The sequence below is a fragment of the Larus michahellis genome, chromosome 8, assembly GCF_964199755.1.
Source record: "Larus michahellis chromosome 8, bLarMic1.1, whole genome shotgun sequence".
NCBI lineage: Eukaryota > Metazoa > Chordata > Aves > Charadriiformes > Laridae > Larus > Larus michahellis.
The window spans coordinates 44,460,483-44,477,666 of NC_133903.1; the positions used below are offsets into that span (position 1 = coordinate 44,460,483).

Sequence of the window (17,184 nt, forward strand, 5' to 3'; positions counted from 1 at the left end):
TACCTTTCCAACAAATCGCCATTCCTGTGTGCAAGTGTGCACATGTGTGTTTTAACACACAGAAATAAAAACATGAGTTTTTGTAAGTGTAGGCTTTGTGGCTGAATTTACCCAACGTTACTGGATATGTTTAGGATAGATGCCTTAAAACGTCTTTAAAGTCAATTAAGAAATACTTTCGGCATAGTTCACATTTGTGTGCAGCAGACTGTAATACTTTCTAGAACGGAGATCTTTATTTCTTAGAATTCAGTGAACTTTCAGGTATTGTTATAGTGGCATAGATGTAAACAAGAATAAAAGTATTTAGCACAAATGATGCACAAATTATGTCAGACAATTGGAAAATCATATATATTTATTCATTTTTTAAAATAACCCAGGCACAAGTTTGCAAGTACATAGAAGTACATTCTTCAAATGAGAGCAAAAACTGAGTAGCATATAGCAAGAAAACACATGACAGAACATCTAAAGTAAGTATAAATAGTATGAAAATTTTCTAAGTCTACAGTGATATCTACTATGAATACGCTTGTCAGCATTACAAGGCAACCAAAGAATACATGTAATAAATAGAATAACATGAAATTTCTAAATAAGTTTATGTTAGCAGCATATAGCAGCAACTGTCTAAGAACAGAAGAATGCTTGTACACTGTATATACATGCACATATATACAGATACAACTGGAAGGCCACAAGAACAAAAATACCCTGGGAAAATGATGAAGGGAATTTTTACGTGTAATGCACTATATAAACACAATGTGTGCAGCAGCAAGCATCCAGCATGTTCATGATAAAAATCACATCCTCAAGTGAAATCACAGTTAACTCTTCATCAGACGAAGCACTTTCCATGCTGTACCCATATTCAATTATTCTGTCCTATGCCATTCATGACATATGGAGCACATTTGGATGCTAATCTTAGGAGGAATCAGGACCCCTTGATTCCCACGGTCTGACAGGAGGAATCAGATCTCAGATTTGAAGGAAAAATACCTATGCAAAAAAATACCCATGCAAAGCCTGAGGGGGTGAAAACCAACAAAGGGCTCCTATTTAGCCAAAAGACAGGCTAACAGGAATTTCACTTTCCTGTGGGGCAGTCCAGTATGGCAGCCTCACTTAAAAAGCTTTAGTTTGCATAATGGAGCAGTCCTGAGGATGTGAACTAGATTCCTTTTGGATGAACTAAAAGATGTGCTCCAACCACTAGTGGCATTCAGCCCATGGGACCAAACTAGAGACTCCCATGTACATGGTGTGGAGATCAGGTCCTCAGCACCAACAGTTTCAGGGTACAGATCTGATCCAGCTGAGCTAATTCCTCACTGATGTAGACACAGACATTGGAAATATACAGAATAAACATGAATCAACAAGTACTATAACCTATATTTACCATGTAAGAGATTAGTCTTATTTGTTCTTACTTGCCACTATCTGTAAAAAGAGACTTTCCCTATAGACGGTCTTTGTGTTTGCAGATGTTTGTGTGCATGTGACTGTGTATGAGGAGGGGACAGATGAACAGCCAAAAGAACAATGAGCACACGTCTTTTTTTTTTTTTTTCCCCTTTTTTCCCCATCCAGCCATCCTCAGAAATATTATTTTCAGGAACAACACTATGAAAAAACTACAGGCATCTTAGCCAATCTTCTACATGTGCAATTCCCGTTAAAAAGATACTCCCATAAATGTCAAAAATTTCTGATTGCTGCCCTGCCAACATCTTGACACTATCCGTGTTGATAAAGTCATTCCCGATGCTACACTCGGATGTGAGATCTCCTTATAACAGAACACAGAATTGTGACTGTGAGCACTAGAGTAGGTTCACAAAAGTAAGTTTAACTATTTCTGGTATTCCAGTGAAAAATGTCAAATTTAGTAAACATTTCCTGACTGTTTTCAACAATTTATTTGCTGCCAGCTGCTAGCAGCACTTGCAGAGATCCAGCAAAGTGCTCTGGGCAACACAAGATAAGAGAGAAAGGAAAAGCACCACTTCTGCTACTTAAACTAAGTTTACACACAACTTACATTATTTATTATAGTGCGAGAATAAGATGTGTAACATGCTATCATGCATAATACATGGTAAGAACATGCATTAGTTCAAGTTTACAGTCTCTTAATGGCCAGTAAATCAGAACAGCAGTGGCAGATGCTGATAGCTGCATATCTTGAGGAATTCCCAGAAATAACAGCAAGCAATGCAAAAAAGATGCAAAATCAGCTGTTTAGGACAGCCATAAAACGGTGACTCTTTGTGAGTTGGTCTTACAAACAATAACAAAACCCAGTGATATCTTTCCCACTGCATTCAAAGAAACTGAGTTCAGCACCTGAGGTAAGGCTGTGCCTCAAGCAAGATCTGTGCTCCTGACTTGAGGGAGCGTCCCTGCTCTGGCATTCACCACTCCTCACCCCCATGTTAGCATCACCACTCCCCTGGCCCCACAAAAGGGGAGGATGGGGCAGACTTTGTGCACCTCACAAGCTGGAGAACATACTACATCCAATGGGGCTGGAAAGGGCCCAAAGGGGAGCCTGTGAAAGCTGGGGGAGCAGGCCCAGGGACAGCTTCCGCAGAAGCCCTGTTTTTCAATGGAGAGAGACCCTCTCTTTCTCTTTCAGCCCCTTTGTCCCCTAGGACTCCAATCCAGAACAGACACGTGAGACTTCTGTAGATTATGCAATACGCGGTTTACAAAAAGCTTGCTTTTGTCTGTGTCACTAGCTATATGTCACAACAATAGCCAGAAAATATATATGAATCTGGTAGTTGGCTATTTACCATATAATTCTTCACTATCCCATGGTTAAGTCACATTCCGCTGCATCCTCTCAGAAAAGAAGGAGCAGAATGAGACACATCTGCTGAAAATGAAACACTTTCTCCTCAAAAGAACTATGCTTAGTTAGGAAAACTAGGCCTTTTTCAGTAAGTACATACTCTCTGTTGTACACAGTACATCGCAATGCCCACAGACAGCTCCTGTGTGATCCTTTGGCACTAACAGAGTTTCATGTTGTGGGTACCCGAAGGTTCATCAGAAACAAACCCCAGACTTGCTCAAGCAGAACTCAAGACATATGCTATTTCTGAGATATATGCAGGAAAAAACAGTCAGCAAAATATAAACATCAGTATGTAGAGTGCTTGTGATTTTCTACTTCCTAAGGGCACTATACAGTTATAATTTGAGTCAATTTAATTCTTTCTTACCTGGACATGTCCTCTAGTTGAGCATCTGTGCTCTGCTGCCAGCTATCTTTGTGTGGAGTCCTACTTTTGTCCAGCCCCCAAGCAGGTGAATAAAGACCATCTCCATCAGCTCTCCAAGTGTTGGATGGGCTGCTCTTTATTAGGCATGCAATGCATTATGCACATATGATACCTCTTAGACAAAACACTGCTTACCTTAGTACCCAGGAATGCAAAGACTTTACTGGGATGAGTGCTGTATTCATGAACTTGCCAAAGTGATTTCCATCAGTTTTGAATTGAGTCCTCATAGATTCCTAAATCAGTGAGTCTTCAGATAAGCTGCATCAGGCTGACTTCTTCATCCCTGGTGTTGTTTATATAGAAATCTTCAACAATACAGAATTTGGCCTTAATTTTTCCTGTGAAGGGAATGTTTTCTCATTGCTGGTAATTCCTACTAGAGAGAGTAGGACAACAGTTCTACACATGAGCTAAAGGCATTTGAAGAAACAGAATACTTTAGAAAAGTATTTCCAGGATAGATCAATGGGTACTCCTCTCCTAAAGCACTTTGGGGACATTTTATAGAAGTTGGAACACCATCTGCTCCTAAGTAGAACTCTTCCTCAGCCCTTCCCACTTATTCATGTAACTGATACAAGCAGTCTGCAGATGGAGCCTCCCAGCCCAGATGGAAAGGGAATTTGGCTGGATACATAGACTTCTTTTTTCTTTCTGTGAGGAGGCCTTGATATAAGCAGAGGGATGTGATCTGGACATCTAGTGGGGATGAGAAGGTTGGGATCATGTCTGCTGTGTTTCTTCAGAAAAACAAAACCCAGGTTTTTATGTTATTCATTTAATTACCTGTGAATTAGTAATTAGCCAGTCAAAAAGATTCTTTTTTCCCTAGGAAAATTTCTGCTCCTATTTAGGACTTTTTTCTCCTTGAAAAAAAAAAGCAAATCAAAAGGTAATGCAACATGAAACATATTAAAATTTAAACGTTCATTAAAACCAAGGCTACAGCAAGCCAAACAATAAATGCCTTTTGTTTTTTTCTCCTCAAAACTAACTAAATTGTAAAAGAAAACATTTGGTGACTACTTAGCTGATTGATGGCAAAAAACCTGCCAAATTATTTGTGAGTATTCATCTATTAGCAGCAATGTGAAGATCTATTTTGAAAACCTCAGGTAAACTCCCTACTTGTTTTATACACATGAGTAGTTGATTAAAATAGGACTGCTTGAATGAATAAGCAATTAGGATCTGATTACATTCAGGTAAACTGTAGTAGGCTTTATTTTAAAGAATTAATAAATGATTCTCAGCTGATGTCTTAACTGCTTTCAGAAGGTGAATCATCAAGGTCTCTTACTACACAGCCAAGTAGTGAGACTCTTTCTTCAGTACCACAGTGCTGATTTTTAAAAGATTTTGATGAAGTAATTTCTTTGTAGAATCATCTTTAACTCAGCGGTCACAGTTCCTTACTCATATAATAAAAATCATGCAAATGCGTGTTCAGTTTATGCTAAAGACAGGCTCATTTAAATAAGGGAACTGATGTTCATTTACTCTAGTGTGAATGAAGCCTGCTGCAATGTTTCTAAAAGTGTATCTGCTCTTACTGCAAATCCAAGCAGAAAGCAACACTTTTACTTTGCTCTGTGACAACTGTACTCTAACGATGTTCTCAGCTGTTCTTAGAGCTGTATTTTTCTTAGCTAGCCTTTGCATCAGATATTGTTTCATACAGCACGCAAGCTCTCTACAAAGAGCTTCACTATGAAGCACACATTTTACAACAGATTTATGGCAATTTGGCAAGTCTTAATTATTTTTAAAACTTTCACAGGCTTAAAAACTGCCTTGCATGTGAACACAACTCAGGCAGAAACCTTATGCTGTGCTTGTTGGAGTGAAAGACTATGCTTCGTGAGGATACACCTCATGTAAGTCTGTCCAGCCCAACCTCACTTTCATGTGCAGCACTTTCATAGTAACTTTTTATAAACCCAAAGACCTTCTAAATGCAAGTTCAATTTGACTGATCTTGTCCTTTTCAGCTCCTCTTCCCACAAGGGAGCTGTAGGTTTTCCCAGACTGCCCTGTACAATATGTGTGGAGCATTCTCCCTGGTTCTGAGTGTCCTGCATTCTTCAAATCCTGCATTAGAAATTTTTAATTAGCTTTCTGTCTATCCAGCCATCCATCTGAACTGAAAAGTTGCATATGCATATGGCAATAAATCTAGCTCACTGTCTTTTGCTGCTACAACTTTTCATTCATCCACGACCCTTCCCGCTCTTGATTTCATCCCATGCTATATTAGCCTACAATTGATTTTAAACTCCGGGGACAAGAAGCAGCCACTTTAAATTATTTTTATATTATAGCATTGCCTGTAGCCTTCAGATGCTTTGGTCACCTCTTCTGCAAAGCATTATACAAATACATTGCAAATGAGACTATCTGCCTCAAGAGCTTACAAGAAAGTCAGTCAAGACAGGGAGTAGGGAAATATTATTGTTCTCCTTTTCCGAACAGGAAGGTGAGACATCAAGCCGCACAAGAAATCTTGGACAGAGCCTGTATTTGAATATAGATGTTTATCCAGGATCATAAGCATGGCCCCAGCCTTTGTCTGACAACCAGCATGAACACTTACAGCACTAAAGTAAGCAGTGAAATCTGAGCTATACTAAAAGTAAAATCAGAAAGCTGCATTTATTGTAGAAAATAGAAGGAGCAAGAGAGATGATCACCTACCATTACCTACCACGAGGAACAAGAAACCAATGATCAGGAGGAGGAACACTGGTTAACAGATTTCCTCCCTATCCTAAGAGTTGCAGCTGCTAATAAGAGAATATATATGCCATGAACATATAAAATATAGATTTATATATACAAATATACAATAGCAAAGAGTCAGTATACAAATACTTACATGTAAAAATAGCTGTTTACTTTCCCCTTTTCATGATTTACAAAAGCATACAAAGTTTCCTGTTGGTTAATGTTTAAGTAGTGTGAGTAAACCCTGTGTGTCATGTTCCACACGTAATTCTTTCAAGTGTTCACAGTATTGGCTATTACAGTGTTAAATCTGACATTCCAGATGTTAAAATATTCATAGGACATATTCTAAACTTACAGCATTAATTTAAATACAGTTTAAATAAAACTCACATGTATAGTTGAATTATGGTCATATTACAAATGAGTCTGCTGCAGTTGAAAACTTTCCATGAGAATAAGCTTGGGAATATATATTTCAACTAGAGATGAGCATATTTTAAAATTCTTGAACTGCCTCTTGATGTGCAGATAATACTGCAAGGTGGTGAGTTCTTTCAACTCCATCTGAAGCAACGCAAGCTGAGAGAACGCAGTATTACAAATTATCCTCAGTAGGAAAGCAGATGAACAGAACAATTCTCCATCAGATCCAGACATGCTGTCACTTTCTTCAAATACCCAACAGACAGGAATAAATGACAGGTACCATTGTTTTTGTGTTAAGAATAAATGCTCTGTAGCATTCTTCATCAGGGAAGTGTTTTATGGACTAAAATTAATCCTCACAACTCCCTTGTGAGGTAGGTAGATACTATCCCCATTTTAAAAGATGGAGAAACTGGATATTTAAAATGAATTATGATGGCTGCATGGGAAATACTGTCAAAATATCGGTATTTGGATGGTGGACCAACTCAAAGGCACAACTGGAGCAAATGGAGATGTTCATTAGACAACTTTACACTAATCAGCTTGTGTACTGACAGCAGGCTTGGTACGACAGCCAAAGGTTCATCACGGGCTGCAAAACACTGTCTTTGCTAAGTGCCACGCTGCTGGAGCTAAACTGTGGGACAACAGCCTCAAAAATTACAAAGCACATAATCCAAGACGGTGCAGCCTGATCAGGGTGGAAGGAAGCTGCATTTCAGAAGTTATGAATTAATCAGGAGCCTTGAGTAAATAATATATTCTCATGTGAGAGCTGCGTGCAGTTCAAGAACATGTTTAGCTCATCTCTAATTTTACCATATATGCAAGTGCTCAAATATAGCAATGTATTCGGGTATTTTTTAAAATTTACTCACTCATAGACCTTGGAGGTCTATATTTTTCCTCATATTTCTTGTGTGGAAAATTTCTACTAATACCACAAATGGAACTAGTGCTGCAGTACTGCAAATGAGCTGCAAATACTAATTTTAATTAACTAAGGTGATGGACAGGTTTTAAAAGACCACCGTATTCTCTGCGTGCACCTGTACATACAGAAATCTCATCTGCCTTTAACTGCTACTGCCTTGAAGTAAAATCCAGTTTAAGTATAAAGTGCATTGTGTGGAGTAAAACCCTAAGAAATAACAAACAATGTGTCTGCCTTCCAGAGATTGATTAATTTTGCTTAACAGCTGAACCATCACCCTCTTTGTCTTTTAGTTTTTAGTTTAGTGTTACCTAGGCTGAGAAAGGCCAGCCAGATGTAAGCAAAATTATTGTAAACTGAGGCATTTTTGTAATATGCTGTTAAGGGAGAGTTAAGAAAACCAGTATCAAGACACTGTCCAGTTGGGGTGTGTGAATATTATTGTGTGCTTCTTTGCCCATTTAGCAAATACTTTCTTTTCCGTGATAAACCTGTGGCCTCCATATGGAGCATTTTCATGCAGAAAGTATTCCTCACACTCGTCTCTTCCTGGCTCATAATAGTGGTAGGGAACTTTACGAAAGCCTTCTGACCTAGGGGAAAAAAAGATACACTTAGGTATTATTTCCAAAAAAACCCAATATATACTGCATCTGAATTCACTGAAATCCCTTCCATGTGTCAGCACCTGAGCTCCTTTGCTAAACTGTATAAGGGCTTTCATTACAGCATGATTTGTATGAATTTTCCTATAGAAAATTAAGCTACATGTATCTCTCAAAATACACTGATCTTATCAGTCAGTAAGAAGCTGATGGGCCAGTTCTTATGGGTACTGCACATTTTGTTTAACCTGGGAGAACTCAGTCCGTAAGGCTCCATCCCTAAGCAAAGTCTTCTCATTGGATAGTCCCAACTCTTGAAACCAGTTCTTGAACTGGCTGAATAACGCAGTTATAAGAATAATATACATTATAAGTAGGTAATGCAGTCAGAATTGCAGCTTTAACGAAACCCATCCTTCTCTGCTGCCCATAGACTGAAGTGCTATCATGCTGTTAACTGGTTTTACATCAGGGCTATGCAATGCCAGCTCGGCTGAACTCTGTGAGGACAACTTTAGCCCTGTCATCCCTCATCTCAGGGCGTCTACTGTGTTTTCATAAACAAAGAACAACATATGTTCGTTCCATCTGGATGACTCACTCAATCAGTGAGATCTGCAAGTTCTAAAAAGTCAGTCTCTAATGTTAAGATACCCTAATTAAACAGCTGTGACTCAAATTCTTTTTTTTTTTTTTTTTTTTTTTAGGGTCTGCCAGGAATGAGTCCCACACTGGAGTAACACAAAATGTGGAGTGATGGTCCGCACAAAACTTTACTCTAGGAGCTGAGGACCCACTGGACTCATTACATGCAACACCTGAGCCAGCCTAGGCACAGAAGAATAGATTTGTACTAGTGTCATACATTGTTTACGATGTTTCCTGCTTTTCTGAATGAGGAATAATTTCATTTTATATTTTGCTACCATATAGTAGAGATTAAAGCATTTAACGTGGACTTTTAAAAATTGTGTTTAGAGTTATTCTTCTGACAATAGGATTAATCCATCGTCACTGTAAGGTCACTAACAGTAGTTGGCTGGAATTTATGTCAGTTTACTGTGATAAAGCTTGCAGGACTTGTTTTATTATCTAATTAGAAACCCCCTACTACTCAAAACAAGCCATATATAACCTAGGAAGTTCAAGTAGGCTGCTCAATGGTGGTGAAATGTAATTTCAGGTAACAATCCTGGGCCAGTCACTTTCTTTCAGTTCCAGGTGTATTTGGTATTCAGAGAACTAATCTATTAGTATTTCCTCTATAGATTTCTTTTAGCAGTAGAAGTAAGTACATTTTGTCAGAAGAGTATGAACATACTTTATTTCCAGCTAATTCAGAAACTGCAGAAGATTCTTGATTAAAAATAGTTCCTTACGACATCTGATGTAAGATTTCGTAAATGTTTTTATTTTATCAACAGCAAATGCCATATCAGGACTAAATATGCTGACAATAGTGTCACATCAATGCAAAACACTGGGAAATGTCTGCCTGATCCATTTTTGGGGTTTATGATATTAAAATCAATTGTGAAATTTTGACAAGACATCAGAATTGCAGATGCATGAAAATAATTTCCTGTGATCTTACTTGCAGTAGGTGTCATTTATCATCCCATAGACGTGAATTCCATAGCAGGCATCCATAGCCAAAATTAAGGTAAACCAACCCGTACTGAGATATGAACCTGACTGGACTCTGTAAAAATAGAACATACACAAAACAAATTGCAATGAGAAATTATCAACACTTTATCAAAGAAATATAATCTATTACCTGGGACAAAAGGCATTAAGCAACTTGACAATCTGTCAAAACTATACAATTATTTTGAATTATTTATAGATATGCTCTCATTCTTGCCAGCTTGGGGCCTCAAGCTATTGTCCACAGAAAAAATACCATGTTAAATATCTGAAGTCAAACAATGCATCTCCTATAAGACAGAAAAGAATTTATTTTTACATCTGAAAGACAGTAATTAGTAGAGTGTGTAAAATGAGATAAAGTTCGCCAAAAAGCAGACTACTGGCAGAGTTTGTGCTGTGTGCATGTGAGTATGCACCATCCTCTTCCACAAACAAATTCTTAATCTCCAGTGGACTAGCCTCAGCTTGAAAATTCACACAATAATGAAACTCTTAAGGACATTTTGATAGAAAACCATCTAATACAAGGCTTTGAAAAGCAAAATTTTGTGCATATCCCTTTACATAAGTTTGTGTTATCATTCTTTAAGATAACATGGCAGAGGACACAGTGCCCAGATCGATAACCTCTGCTCAAATAACTAGTTACATTAAATCAGTCCAAAAGTATTACCTGCACGAGTGAGAACAAACGGCATGTGCAAGGATTTGTCTCACATGCTGGCTACGTGAACAAACGTACGCATTGTTAATTGCAGACCAGATCCTGTTCACTCTGCTCACACAAGCGTTACCAATCGGGTACTGGGAGGCAACAGAGCTACCCATATAACCTGGGCAAGCAAGACTTAATGCTTTAAAACCTCATAAGTAATAAGAACACACTTAGTCCTCACTGCTTACACACTGGTTGAAGTCCAGCTTTGTGCATGTATAGTTTTCAGTCTGACGGAAATCAACGAAAATAATTACCTTAAAATTATAAAGAACTTGTCCAATTTCTAAAGAAAGCTATACAAAAGTCAAAACCATCTTAACATAGCCCCAAATTTGTCTCAGTTTGAGAGAGTTGGGTGTGAGTGAGAGCAGGGGATAATTTAGCTTTATGCCACATCTACTAGCTCTTAGCTTTTGGGTACAGCAGGGACCAGTCTGTTCCCCATCAGAAGTTAAAGCAGCCTAAGATTTGAACACAATTAAGTTTTGCTACAAAAGAACTCAGAAGTAGGCCTATGTATGGATCAGTTATCCCCATCAACAAAATCTTCTGAAAACACTTGCATCCTACGTTAGGAATAAAGCTTTTGTGTGGAAAAAAAAATATCATATAGCAATTTATCCAGCCTATAAGACCCAACTTTCCTGTGAGACAGAAGAACCAACCTCAGGTGTTTCTTCCTGGTTCAGAGCAAAAACGTACTACGGTCTCCTGCCTCCCCGGTAAATCTGCCAATCAGTGGCTGTGGCTCAGATTCTGTGTTAATTCGTTAATTCCTTGCTCTTTCTTGTTGAAGTTTGACTAAATACTAATTAAGATAATGGGTGAAAAAGTAGTTGTACAACCTTTATATGACATTTACCCGACACATATAGGACTGAGATTCGCATTCCCTCCCTGATGAATACCTTTTATTATGGATAGTAGAAAAGCTCCAAGAGCTTTACATTGCTAAAGAAACTCCAGTACACTCCAGTTTAAACAAATCTTATTTTTTTTAGTGAAAAACAATTACCTCAACTTCCAGAGAGTTTTATTGTGCTCAAGAACACTCAAAGTAGTTTGGGCTACATCTTTTCTTCCTTGCCCATGTCTATCATCCTTCATGGGTTAGCTGGTATGAACTTCTATCCCTACCTTCCCTGAAACATCCTTATCCTTAGGATATCTCCTAAGTATCTGTTCAGCTGCGGTGATATAGGACCATTCTGAAAACAATAAATAAAGGGTTAACTCAGCACTGAAGAGTGACAAGTGGGAACAAAAGGCAGGGTGTCAAATACCTGCATTTCATTAGGTGGACACTGAGTATAATTGGGCTTCTTTACTTGACACCTTTACAGCTGAAACTGTACATCTGTTTATCTGTCCCATCAGGATCTTCATTTCTTCAAACAGAATGTTCTGCTGCTGTCTAGCACAGAGAATTCCCCATCTGAGTCACGTTATTTCAGAGTAACATTCTGCCATGATAAAAAGCTGCTTTGCTTCTAACTTGCTTTCTGCTCTTGCACCAGAAGAACACTAGCCTTCAGCTTTTAAAGCCATTCAGAATGATAATAACCATTTATAAGAACACTATGAAGATCAGGACCCTTCCGATAATGGAGGTTTATTGGAGAGTACTATATTGACAGTAGCATCTGAAATTTGCTATACTCAGGAGGAAAAAGGAATTTTAAAAAAGAATTAATCAATATTTCATGTCTTGTTTTAACACCATTGGACCTTAGTCTTCTCATCTATATACCACACTGGCAGGATAAATAAAAACAGCAGAGTGACTTCCCAGATACCTTCCCTGGGAGATGAAGTACATGACAGAATACAGATTATGTACTTTAAAACAAAGCACTTACATTCCTCTCATTTTTTCCTCTGAAGATACATAGGGATACAAGGGAATATACTTAAGCAGTGGGGATTCTGGATGATTTGGTAACACCTTAGAATTCAATCTGATACCGTAAACATACTTGCAACATTCTAATGAAAGCAATATTAGAAATGTGAAAACAATTTTAGCTGTCCCTAAAAAGTCATAAATCTCTGAATACCTTTTAAAATATCATCCCATAAAACTGTAGTGCAAAGCAATGTCTCAGCCCTTGCTGTTATGCTAACACCGTGCACTCAATTTCTTTCTCTACAGGAGAGTTTTACATGTTTTTTGGACAGGGCTTTTTTGAGACTCATTAAAAAGAGTTCCTCTTGTTACTGTAATTGCATTCAAATTTCAAATTTTACACAACAAGAAGAAAAGAATTCTCCACTTACGTGTAGCGTAAGGCTTTGTTACTGCACAAATCTGAGGGAAGGAGGACATTAATCCCAAAATAGGGAAAACAGGAGTTTGTTAAACATCAGCCGTAGAACTACTATAGGCAAATCTATTGTGATATATGTGTGTGCAGCAAATCCGAAATTGTTCCCTATGGCTCACAGGGACTTTTTCTTATACTCTAAAATTAATGGGGCACCATATCTAGGCAGGAAATTGTCTCAACGGCTCAGGAGAAAATAATGCACTATTTTTCAAAAAATGCATTTAAAAAGAAGATGGTTTTGCTTTCAAGACATGATTTACAGCTGGATGCAGCAATAAAAAGGCAATGCTCACAAAAAGTTACTTTGTCTGTTTGTCTTGAAAGCTTATTTTGCATACTTCCTACATTATTAGGATTCTTAAAGAAATGTTAGTTATTGGGATGTAATTCATTCTGTTAAATACCATCCAGCATGTCAGAAACGTACATAGGCATATGCTTAACATTAAACACATGAAAATACCAATGGAACCCACTTAATTAAGATGCTTGAAACAAAGTATGTGACTGCCTGTCTTGCTTGTAGTGAAGGTTTAAGTGCTTAAAATGTCATTATTTCATCTCAGAGTATAAAAGTAAGCTCCAGGATTAGTAGTTTCAAGCCTCAAAACATAGAATTTGCATTTTTAGTAACGCTTTCCATAAACTCCAATAGAAAGAACTGACTATAATTTCTCACGATACCTTAAAAAGGAGACTTGCCACCTACATTTTGGAAGGAAATGGTAAAAATCATGTTTAGGATTGCTAGAATTGTAATGTGTGAAATATAAAGCTTTAATTAAAAATTAATTAAAAGCAAAAGCAATTAGACAGGCTTCTTTAGCCTTAGCTTTCCAACATTCTACAAAAAGCATAAGAAATTGATATAAAGAAGATGGAACAGAGAGTGCCCCATAAAAATGTCGGCGACTGAAATTCATCTTCTTTGACATCTATAACGATGCTTTGATGTAGGGTAAATGAAGGAAAAACTAGTTCCTTCTCTCATCAGGGGAAAATGGAGGAACATCAAATATTTTCTTAATGATCAAGGGCAGGTGAGTTCAAATTGGGTAAAAGTTTTGTTGTCACTTGAGTTCTGATTTTAGCGTAGAATTCCAGGAAGTTCTTTTCTTTGTTCAATTGTTCCATGATTTTTTATGTGCACAATCAATTCTAGCTCTATGGTTCAATGGACTGCAATTTCCAGTGGGGACTTCAGTGGTAAAAAAAAATAAAAAAGGAAAAAAAAAGTTTGTTAAGGTGGAGATGATCTGTAGACAAGCAATTTCCTGTCAATCTGATTGCAGAAAAGAATTTAGAAGCCTATTTTTAATTCTTTGCTGGGAGAAATTAAAGAGCGCAGAAGGTCAATTAAGAGTACTAATTAAGATGAAAAATGAAGAAATTTAGGACTTCAAGAAGCTATTAACAGACAGCTTGCCAAAAGCATTAACTAGACATTTTCCTTTTTTGCTTTATTTCAAAATATTGCAGTAAAATAATATTCAACAACGACAGACTGAAATGACAAGATTCTCCAGGCCAATTAATTGACAAAAAATCTTATCTTTTCATAAAGGCTGCTTATAAACTCCAATCCTCAGATGACCCTCCTACCAAACTACTGAATCATCATCAGCTTTATTTGGAGCAGCTTGTCAGGCCCCTTGATTAATAAATAATTTGATTAATAAATAAGGGTCTTGGTCTAAAGAAACTGAGAGACCTGTAATCCACAGAGCGGAGGCACAATGTGAGATATCCTTCCAACATGCTAAACGATTTGTAAAAATGATTCAAAATAAACATAAATATTTTCAAGAACTGTGTCAAGATTAGCTTAGACTGTGTTCAGGTAGACATGCCTCTGGTACTTATTTGTGTCAGCAGAGCACCAAGATACTGTTAATCTTCTGGGAGGGGCTCGGTCTACTCTGGTGTTGCCTGTCCCTCTGCCACTCACCCCATGTCGTCCTCAGCTGTGACCGACCCTCGGGAAGGAGGGTAGAAAGTACACGTGCCCTCTGCGCTCCCTTCTTAAAGACAACCAGCTCTTTTTCTGCCCGGGTTACTGGAGGTTTTTGCATTGCCGAATAACAGTACGTTTCCTTACAACTAAAAAAATGGAAAATTTATCTAACAGCACAAACCGGTGATCCGTGACTTAATTCCATACTAACCAAATTAATGCTACCACTGTACTTATGTTGACTGAGATTTCTCTTCTATTTCTGAGGAAGCATCTCTGAATATAGCTGCCGAACAGCTCTTCATCTTTGCCAAATTAAACGCCCACATTCCCCACGTCACAGGTTTGGTCTATGCCTTCCTCTTCGTATCAAAAGTAGACTTGTAAATGACAGATTAGAATGAGCTGACAGAAAAATGCCCCCACCCCTGAGAGAACGGCCAGGCTCCTTTTTCTAGCACCTCCCCTTTGAGGAGCACAGGTACTTCTCATGCCAGAAAGCTGTTTTCTTGAGAGGAAAAAAAGGAAGTACATTTGGCACAGGAGAAGGGTAAGACTCTAAATGCTGAAGAATATTAGCACTAGCCTTAATTCTATTTTCTGTAAGACTCGGTGCTTTGTTGCTAATAATTTCATTATATATTTTCTGCAGAAAAAATCGCACAAGAACAGCAATGAAGACGCAAACACAGAGAATTGATTTCACCTGGTAAAAATGGACGCTATTTCTGCATTATAAAGATGATACCTGTCAGGCAGTTGTTTATCATAATTATTCATTCTTTTGCGTGTGTGTGTGTGTGCACTCATGTGCTTTCTCTGCATTCCATAACAATGCAGGACATCTAATAATAAACACCCATGCCCCTCTAGCAGTGAGCAGACTGTCTCACACATTCAAAAGCCCACGCGGTGCTTCAGGTCATTCTGAGAAGTGAAACATTTAGATGTGGACAGATGTTTTATTATCCGTCATGTATGGTTTTATGCAAAGCTTAAACAAGTGGAATGCATTATGAAGAGCACAGACCACATTCCAAATTCAGACAGCGGCTGTGCCCAGAAAGGTGTACCTGGGAATGGAGAAGTGATGCACTCCTGCCAGCCCAAACTTTTGGTGGATCATCCTTACCGTGAATACTGAAAATAAACTGCAGGTTTATTCACATGGCGTACTCTCCAATTAATCTCCAGAAATATAGGTTTTCTGTCTATATTAATACTGCACCAATGGAACACAGAGAAAAAGAGTCCATTTCAGTTGAATTTGCTATAAAACCACAGTAAAGGCCTAGGTCACAAACTAGCCCATGAGAATCTCCCCTTACAATCTGATTTAAGAAGAGATGTAGCAATTAATAAATCCTACCTCAAAATGGCCTTGAAAAAAAGACAGGAAGGACACTTCTGAATGATCGCAAAAGGGATCAGAGAAATGATGGCTTTGTATTTAACTGCATCTAATTTTAAAAAAAATACAACTATGTGACTTACTGTTTACAATTTTTGGCAAGACAGCCAAAAACAATATTAGAAATAAGGAAGAATCTGTTACTGCAATTACTGAAATCCACGTGGCATCTGCTTGGGTATGTAATTTATGCATATAGTTCTGATCTTTGTGGGGTGTATGTATTTGTTTTTTTTTCTTTCCTCTCTTTCTCTACTCTATTCAATATACGGATGAAAACCTGAAACAAAGGGAAAAAAAAAATGCAGCTTAAAGAAATTGACTTCTGCTGCCCAGGCTTCTGTAGTTTCCTTATTTCTGATTCCTTGACCTGACTTTGATGTATCTCAGCTCAGTTGTGAACTCAGGCAACAAGAGAAGGAAGTTATTTCATCCAGGCAGAGAGGGCTCCTTCAGGTGCCTGTGCTGCTGGGCTCCGCGGAGAAAAGCAGAATTCCTCTTTATCAAGAGTAATCATAGAGGTCCAGCTTGCTGCAAAGCATACAGAAGAGAAACAAGACTAAAGAATTATAATTGTAAACTCTACCTCCCCTGCTGATAGCCATATGTATGTATTATTTTGAGGTGATTCTCATGCAAGAAAACCTGTGCTCATCTTTTCAAGTTGAATGACATCCTCTGCAGAGAACAACAGTTGCTAGCCGAATTTCTTACAGCAGCTGGGCTTCTGCAGCTTGCACTGACTCTTCAGATACAAACTGTGCTCAGATACAAAAAGTGCAAACTGTTTACAGAACAGTAAATCCCAATCCCAGGATTTTTCTTTCCCCAGTCTCTTCCCTAGTCCTCCTGTTTCCACATTTTTCTTTCCCCAGTCTCTTCCCTAGTCCTCCTGTTTCCACAAATACTTGTTCTTTTTCTTTCTCTTGAATCAAGAATTCTTTTTTTCCCTTTCTTAAGTACAAACTGTGGTCTTCATTGATGTGCTCAAGTTATTAGCAAAAGATGCCCTTTTGTAAGTGCCCTGGTTGCAGTTGCCACCTGAGATCTGAAGTCAAGCAGTTTACGCATGAATTACCAACAACCTTAACCCGCTGGAGGTGTATTGTGCAGAAGGAGAA

General features: G+C 38.1%; 1 protein-coding gene across 1 annotated transcript in view; it reads right to left on the minus strand.

The window, feature by feature from the left end:
* Positions 1–343: 343 nt before the first annotated feature.
* The window catches only part of ST6GALNAC3 (ST6 N-acetylgalactosaminide alpha-2,6-sialyltransferase 3), a 230,219-nt gene continuing 213,378 nt past the window's right edge, over positions 344–17,184 (minus strand). Inside the window, exons 4-5 of the mRNA XM_074597217.1 lie at positions 9,595–9,702; positions 344–7,988 (exon numbers count right to left, since the gene is read on the minus strand). Of these exons, the coding sequence (XP_074453318.1) occupies positions 7,802–7,988; positions 9,595–9,702 (295 nt within the window). The 3' untranslated portion in view covers positions 344–7,801. The remainder of the gene's footprint in view (positions 7,989–9,594; positions 9,703–17,184) is intronic.